At 41.5% G+C, this 8250-nt stretch overlaps 2 protein-coding genes across 2 annotated transcripts in view; one reads left to right on the top strand and one right to left on the bottom strand.

Moving 5' to 3' along the window:
- LOC108965298 (protein rigor mortis) overlaps positions 1-8250 on the top strand; it is a 13905-nt gene that overhangs the window by 3680 nt on the left and 1975 nt on the right. Inside the window, exons 5-9 of the mRNA XM_018927614.1 lie at positions 23-176; positions 6471-7384; positions 7460-7616; positions 7707-7860; positions 7930-8187. Coding sequence (XP_018783159.1) covers positions 23-176; positions 6471-7384; positions 7460-7616; positions 7707-7860; positions 7930-8187 — 1637 coding nt within the window. The remainder of the gene's footprint in view (positions 1-22; positions 177-6470; positions 7385-7459; positions 7617-7706; positions 7861-7929; positions 8188-8250) is intronic.
- Positions 196-4506, bottom strand: LOC108965299. Its single transcript, XM_018927615.1, has 5 exons — positions 3834-4506; positions 3587-3767; positions 1146-1495; positions 827-1078; positions 196-749 (listed from the first exon to the last, which is right to left on the bottom strand). Exons 1-5 carry the CDS (start codon positions 4278-4280, stop codon positions 249-251), a joined length of 1731 nt encoding a protein of 576 aa, XP_018783160.1. The 5' UTR covers positions 4281-4506; the 3' UTR covers positions 196-248.

Consider the following 8250-nt stretch of genomic DNA (forward strand, 5'->3'; position numbering starts at 1 on the left):
TAATTTTTATATCTCCCAACAGGTCGGCATCATCCATGTGGAGTCGGGTAAACCCACCATCACATTCAACCCATTTTGCGGCAAGCCCATTTATTCCATTGATTGGCAAGGCGATCACATATTCGTGGTTAGCAACGATATTTTGGCCGTTTACGACACAAATTCCGAGCAGAAAGGTAAGTAAGTGAAACCATATACAAACATAGACTCGTTTATTACAAAAAACGATGCCACTACAAAAACAACAATCAATTTGTACGATGTCCGAATGGCAAGCATTCGTTTTGCGCATTCATAGTGCCRAAGGACAAAGCGGTCTGCTGCGCATGCGTCTGTAGCTTTCGTATRTACGCCAAATGTATGGTTTCGCGATGAAAGTCCCACTTATTCCAAGCAACATTGATGCGATTCGAAGGTGTGAGATCGTTTACAACAACCATCTCCGTTTGTGTGCCACTCGCCGACACTTGTTTCCCTCGACGTTTCTTGCGTTCGTCAACAAAGTCCTTTTGTAGTATCACATCGGCCAGTCCGAAGAGTAAAATYAGATCGACGGAAGTGTAAATTGCTGTCTTCAGTGTGTGTATGAAGTCCTCGAAGTAGCGTTCGGCATATTTTGCGTATTCGATGTTTGCAAAACCGAAGCGAAATTTTGAGTCTTCGCAAAGTTTCTTCGTAAGGAAAGCGGGCGTCAGCAAACCGTTTGTTAGTGCGAGGCTTAGCGCGCAGTAATTTTGAAAGTTCAACGTCTGCAAAAATACCCATCCGTTAAATGTTGGAAATCTTAAATCAAAATTGAGATCAAAAATTGGCATACGATACAAACCACTTTCTGCAGTGACGTCATTACTGGATGCGCCTTGTTAGTGCGTTCCATAAGTTCACCGAATGTTGTTAAGAGTTCTKTTTTCACCACTTTGCGTCGCACTTCGGTTATTTTTAAAAGTTTACGAAAATTTTCCTTGATTTCTTCGCTTACATATTCGTCAAGCTGCTCTTTGAGTCGGTTCAGTTCGGCTAAGTGGCTTAGCGACAGCAGTAAGGAGGTCCACAAATGCGAGAGATACTTGAAATGTGGCTGTAAAGCGAAGTTAAAATTATAAATTTTTTTTTCAATTATCTTCGTCATCTACTCTTTTACTTACGAACACCAACTGCGATTCGATTGCTGTGCGATATTTCAGTATCTCATTGATTTTCTCTATGATGCAATCCATCTTCTTTTGGTCCAGACTAACTAGATATTCAGTTTTCTCAAATGCCTCGGCTATATTTTTTAGCAATTTTTCATATGAACTGAACAAGATGACGAATTTATTGATTTCGCGCACTTTCTCGATGGGCCACTTGCAATGGACCTTCTTCTCTTTTGTGTCTACCTGTATTAGATTGCCGATAGCCTCTATGCCAGTTGCTATGTAGTGTTCGATGTCTTCTAGCGCAGCTTCCAGCGCTTCTCGTGTATTCGTTTTCGCCATTTGAATGTCAGTTAAGACTGTTAAGGGGAAAAGAGGAAAAGAAAACATTTACAGTAAAATGAGGGTTTCGCATAAAGAAAATCTTCTTTGTTGTTGTTGTAGAGGACGAACACATTCCTAAAGCAGTTTCGGGGAATGCTACCGGGTTGATCGTTCTTGGAGGGATACAAATCCGGATCCCGACTGTTGTGGGAATTGCCTTTTTCCGATACTAATTCTTCTAAGTTGAAACTGTAGCAGAGTAAGACAGCCTGAACTTTCAAAGACCTCGACCAATTGCCTATKTTTTTTTTCTGGAACTGTAGCAAGCACTACAACAACAAAGCGTAATTCAATTAAAATCGTAAGATATTGATGATCTCTGCGAAAGAACTGTTATGTTATCCTTAATTTGGTGGAACACCGTATTCGTTGTCGTTGGATCTGCATCAAAATTAAGCTGCATAGTGGGTCCCATATTCTACCAGTTAACGAGCATAATGAACTTCTCTCCAAGCAGTTCCTATAGTCACCTGCTTTAAGCGGAACCGCCTCCCAGGAGCTTCCAGAGGTCATTCCTCAACTACGTCGAAGACATCAAACAATACGTCGACCAGACACCACCCATCGCAGACATAGAGCTCGAGTTGCCGCAAGAAACGAGAGTGACCCTTGCGCACCTTCGTTCTGGATAAACCCGGAAATATCTGAGGAAGTATGTCCAGCGTGCAATGAGTTTCGACATGACACAAGGCACCTTCTTGCATGTCCTACCAACCCTACTCATTCGACAAACTTCTCCCTTTGGTCCTACCACAACGAAACAGCACGTTTCCTGGGCCTAATGTTAAATGACGTCGATGACAACTTGTCTAATCCTTACCATCCTAACAGGGATTAGGTATCCGTTACAACAACAACAACAAAAACAACGACAACAACAGTATTTCATACGCAAGTAGGAGGAATACTATGAGGTTTATACTTCTTAGCCAGTGTCCTTGGGCCTTATACAAAACGACAAATTGCACATTCTGGACACAGTTGAACTGTTATGCTACCACGATAACCTCAAATAATGCTATAAATCTAAAGAAACGAAGCGGTGTTGTGTAGGTGCTTATTGAAACCTCCAAAGAACCCAAACCCTATTAAAAAGAAATTCGGACCAACAAAACACTCACCCTTTAGGTTAATAAACACTACGAAAAGATTACAATTCCGATAAAAGCCGTTTTTACGCTACCGGAATTGACCACAAATTTATCCGGTCAAGGACTGACAATATCCGGGATCAGAGGAATTCTTCTGCTGTGTTTCCGCCAAACGGCTCTATTCAAACTCCACCTCGATGAGTTGTAATACATGCAATAGTTTGAGCCATCTTAAGACCTGTTTAGACCTTAGGGGTCATAGAGCTTCGATCCCAAGTTATACGGCCCCATTTTGCACAATTTCGGCACTAACCTCTGCCTCCGGACGAATTGCACATATTTCGTGCATTGCTACTCTAGTCGAGTGGGCCAAAAAGGACGGTTCCTGAGCGCTTAACTAGGCTGCATGACCTGGAAATATTATATAATAMATCAACACCGACACAACGGTAAGTTTTCTGTTTCCGTTAGATGATTTAGATGACAACTAACTTGTGCCTTGCTACCTAAATAGCGTGTAGACATTTGCTATAACAATAACAACAAAGAAAATACTCATCGACATCGACCGACGAAAATACCTTAATTCCAACTATGTCTTCAGTTTGGTTCTAACTTTAATTTAAACAGATTGGTCATCATCATTATCATTAGTTGAAACGTTTCTTTTCGCGGAATGACAGTTTGTAATAAAAATAGGACAAATTTCTGAGCCTTGCTCTCTTGCACCTTATTGGGGGATTTTGTCGGGTCTCTGCAGATATTACTATTACTAAACCATCACGCCTCCAAATCACCTAAACTTGGTTGTTCATACAATAATTACTTTCAGACTCAAACTGCAACTGACGCAGTCTCAAACTCTTTGGCATTCCCGCCGTGTTGCGGGTTATCGACACTCTTGAACTAAAAATTGGGCTCGTTCCACTTGCGTACCCTTTTATATAGTCCAAAATACGTTCGGTTTCTACTCACTGTCGCGCATATTTTCCCGTTCGCCATTCGGGTCACAGTTATTGTAGATAAGTATGCCGCATACAGTGGCTGTCAAACGTTGCAAATACTCCAAGCGATGATAGCGTTTCTTCAATACAAAATTCTGCAGATCGCCGTGACTGAGCACGCTTTTAAGACTTTGTCGCGTCTGCTTCAGGAGCTTCGAAAAATAATTAATGTTTAATTATAAAAAAAAAACGAGACTTTGCCATCGAATTGTGCTTACAACATGATTCTTCGGATCGCCAATATTGTAGCTAGCAATTATGAAGACCTGTATCTTGTAGAGCATTTCGTCCAGCTGCTTGTCATTGCTCGTCTCCGGATACTGTAGTATGCCCGCGATGAGTGTTTGCAGCTTCGTTTGAAAGCTCTCCTCATAGATCTCTTTCAAATGGTTGATATTAAATTCGCGGAAATTTCGAAAACAATAGGTCATGTGTAGATTGCACATAGTGGGATCTGTCTTGTTCTTATATAACTGAATTGCATTCTGCTTTAGTTGCAGCAATTTGCAGTTATTCGCCGCTTCGTGCCGCAAGCCGAGACGTGCGTCGCGCGCCAACAAATGCACGTAGAAATATGCGAAATTTTGGTCGATTTCCAAGCCACTCGCTTGGCACTCCTCTACGAATTGCACGAAAATTCGCGTGAAGTCGTTTCTAACCGACATGCCGTTATTTATTTATTGCCAGGAAATGTAAAAAATTAAATAAAAAAAAAAAATGTTCTCCAATATTTGTTGGTTCTTTAGAAGGTCTGCCCACTAAAATATCGAACAAGCGATTTTTCACCGCGGCGTTATTTGTACCGTTACTCTGACAACCGACGTGAGGGTTGTTGAAAAAATAAAATAAAATAAAAATGGAAAAAATTTCAATTAAATTTTTTTGCCAAACGAAAATTTTAGAATTGATTTGAAATTTGTGAGTGTAGCCAGATCTAAAGTATTTTGATTTTTAATGTATATTAWAACAGTCGCATGAAAAAACAAGAAAAAACGTTAACTTCGTTTGCACCGAAGCTAAATACCCTTCACAGGTGCATTTTTGTTAGAAACTATGTGTTCAGTTTGTGTGGCAGCTATATGCTATAGTAATCCGTTCGGAACAATTTCTTCGGGAACTACATTGTTGTCTTAGAAAATATTCTTGATTCCGATCGTTCAGTTTGTACGGCAGCTATATGTTATAGTGGTCCGATATCGGCAGTTCCGACAAATGAGCAGCTTCTTGAAGAGAAAATAACGTTTGCAAAGTTTCAAAACGATATTTTATAAACTGAGGGACTAGTTCGTATACTATATATGTATACAGACAGACGGACGGACAGACAGATAGACGAACATGGCTAAATCGACACAGCTCGACATACTTATCATTTATTTTATATATGTATATACTTTATAGGGTCTCCGACCCTTCCTTCTGGGTGTTACCAACTTCGTGACAAACTTAATATACCCTGCTCAGAGGGTAACACCTGTTGGCAATTTTTTCTATAATTTGCGGAAGTTGGGTCTAAGGAGACTTTAAAATATTATGTTAGATATAAATTTATATAAAACCATATGCTCAAATCTCAATTTTTACCTAACTGAAAAATATACGCCGGTGGAAAGTGTGTGATTTCAGTCATAGCTTTTTTTTAGTAAGAGGAAAAATATATCCGGGTGTGTAGAAACTGATGTTTTCAGCCTTAGATGGTTCAGCCACAATATGACTCGTTGAGTTCTCCTCAGTTGCCATCTTTTAGACTACACATTTACTCTTATTTCCTGCTTCTTAACAGGAAACATGCATTTCTCAGTATTGGCCGGTTTTGTAGGTCGTAAAAGTTTAATTAAATTGAGGTTGTTGTTGGGGTTGCAAYGGTTCATTAGTTCTCGCTWGGATGGTAAGGATTAGATAAGTTGTCATCGTTTTCATTCAACGGTAGGCTATTCAGACGGGATCGGACCATAGGGAGTGGGGTGCCACTGTGAGGGAGTCGGTGAAGGTKTTAATGGTTTCACTGTGAASGTCTGAAGTTTGTTGCGTCCAAAGTCTGGTCGGTGTAGGAAGTAGACATAGTTGAGAAAAGACCTCTTGATGCTTCTAGGAGACTGTAGGTATGATTTTTACGAAAGCACCCCAGCAGAAAGTTCATAGTCAACCTCTTCAGCACAGGATTTTTCGATGTCCTCAAATAGCGTTGTGTGATTGACTGTGTCAAAGGCTTTTGACAATCCAACGCTCCAATCCTCCAATCCAATCCTCCCGCAGAGTGGTTTTTCGTTGAAGCCATGAACTATCTGGGTGTCTAAGATGCTAAGTATGTACTGTTGTGGAGCTGCGCACTTTTCAGAAGCCATGCTGATGGTTTGCTAGRCTCAGRTGGTGCGTGAAGGTCGGGAGTAGCAAGGCCTCAAATGTTTTCACTACTGGAAAGAGGGAGTAATCGGGCGATGGGGCTCCCCTGTTTTGGCTGGTTTTCTAGGTTTGAATCTTCCGATTTTCCACACTTCGGGTATTTGAAGAGTAGTCAGCAATAGGTCTAGGACCTTGGTGAGGAAGCTTGCTTGAGCTTAGATGCATSAATATCTTAACTCCATCAGGGCCAATGCATTTGGAAGATTTTTGTCTTTTTTGTCTTGATGACATTCTGAACCTCCTYATCGATGAAAATAAGTGGYGTGAAGTCTTTTGGCATTTTGCGCAGCCGTCGGGTAACACATCGTTGGATTTTGTCTATCGAGGGGTGCAGTGTAAATGGCCATTGAAGTGAATTTCAACTCGGTCATCATGTCTCTTCAGATTGGACAGAAAGCCTTCACAGTAGTYCAAAGCTWACTAATCTATRGCATTTCTCTCCCGAYTTTTAGATGCGCACATTATACGTGAGATTAAAAGCATCTCCACAGTSTCGGTACATGATAACGTGCTTTACGTTGGCACTCAACGTGGACACGTACAAGTGTACCATCGTAAGCCCAATCTCGCCTACTCCTACACCCTAGTGCAGGACGTACCATTAGCGCCACGTTACATCACCGAAATCTCCTGGAGCCCAATAGCCAGCGATCACGTCGCTGTCGTGGCCAATGCCAACAACATACACATACTGAAATCACACTCGCCAGACGGTGTACTCACACCGGTACGTCGCATCGAGATCAAAAATCCCAAAGCTGCCAATGCTTGCGTCAAATGGAGCAATCGCAATGCCAACGAGTTTCTGACGTGCGGTTTCGATGGCGGCGTACGTGTTTGGGATCTCAATTCGACTACAAACGATGAGAAATTCCTCAAACAATTTCCTTGCCCCATGACATGTGGTCTGTTCTACCCGACCGACGAGGCAATCGTGATGTGCGCCGGCAAATCGACTTCGGTGGAGCTTTTCGATATGCGTTTGGAGGAGTCTGTGGTTTATTCGGCGTCGAAATGGAAGCGCTCCAACTTGCACACTTTGGATCAGGTCAAATGGGCCGTGAAAGTGGCCACACGYACTGAGGCGACAAAACCATTGACGGCAGCTGAGAAGCGTCGTCTCAAACGCGCTGAAAACGGTCAGGTGGTGACCGAACGCGAGGAGTGTACGAACAGTGCGGCTGGCAATGGTGAGGCTGGCGCTGACGTYACCGATTTGTTTAACGCAATGAAGTTGAATGAGCAAAACACGACCGAGACAGTAGCGGCGTTAGAGAAGACAAAAGTTCAACCGAAGACGGAGACAAAAGTGGCAAAGAACCGTGAGGATAATATGGACTGGAGTTATGGCTCGGTCTACATGAGGGTAATTGTTTTATATACTCACATAAATATATTTTTTTTTACTTATATTTATATTTTTCTTTATTTTCACTTCTAGACTCCGCCGACTGTTTTGAGCTGGACAAGCAAGGAGCTCAATAAAAATGTTTTGGATAAATTGAATATGGCTTTGAGCAAACCTGGACCGCAAGGTTTCCTTTGTCCCAAATTATTTGGTACAAAAGCGGATGCTGAAAAGCTCTTGCAAATAGAATGTAAGTGATATTTTGTTATACAAGTTTTCATTCCCGTAAAATATTGGTCGTAATGGGCCGCAATTGGAATGTATACTTTTTTTTTTTTAGTAAGTCATATTAGAAGTTCGAAACCCACGGGCATACACAACTTATTTCTGATGCAGTTAAACTCTTCTACGCTCAAAGATGAAATAATGCTTTGTCTACAGAGAAAAGAGCTGAGCGAATGGCATGTAGCCGTGGCACCGACCATATCATACAAGTATTTTGAAATCATTAATTTATATTTATTGATTTCTTAGAGCAACGACAACTTTTGTGAATTTTACAGATTTTGGCAAAACGTGTGCCAGTCCTTTGCCGAGCAACTGCTTGAAAAGGGCTACCCTCTGCAGGCAGCTACCTACATGATGGCGATGCATTGTCATGCAAGAGCCATCGAAATGCTCTTGTCGAAGTATTACTACACAGAAGCGCTACTGATCGCACGCRTTCATTTGCAGGACGACGATCCGTTATTGGTGACCATAGTCGATAAATGGATTGCGCATTTGGCAATGGTGGGCAACCTCACTGCGTCGGCGTTGATGTAAGTAAAAAATTATTATAATTTAATTTATTTTGTAAATTTGTGGGAGAACAAAAAAAAAAA

Source organism: Bactrocera latifrons, unplaced genomic scaffold (genome assembly GCF_001853355.1).
Source record: "Bactrocera latifrons isolate USDA-ARS-PBARC rearing strain unplaced genomic scaffold, ASM185335v1 scaffold_138, whole genome shotgun sequence".
NCBI classification, from domain to species: Eukaryota; Metazoa; Arthropoda; class Insecta; order Diptera; family Tephritidae; genus Bactrocera; species Bactrocera latifrons.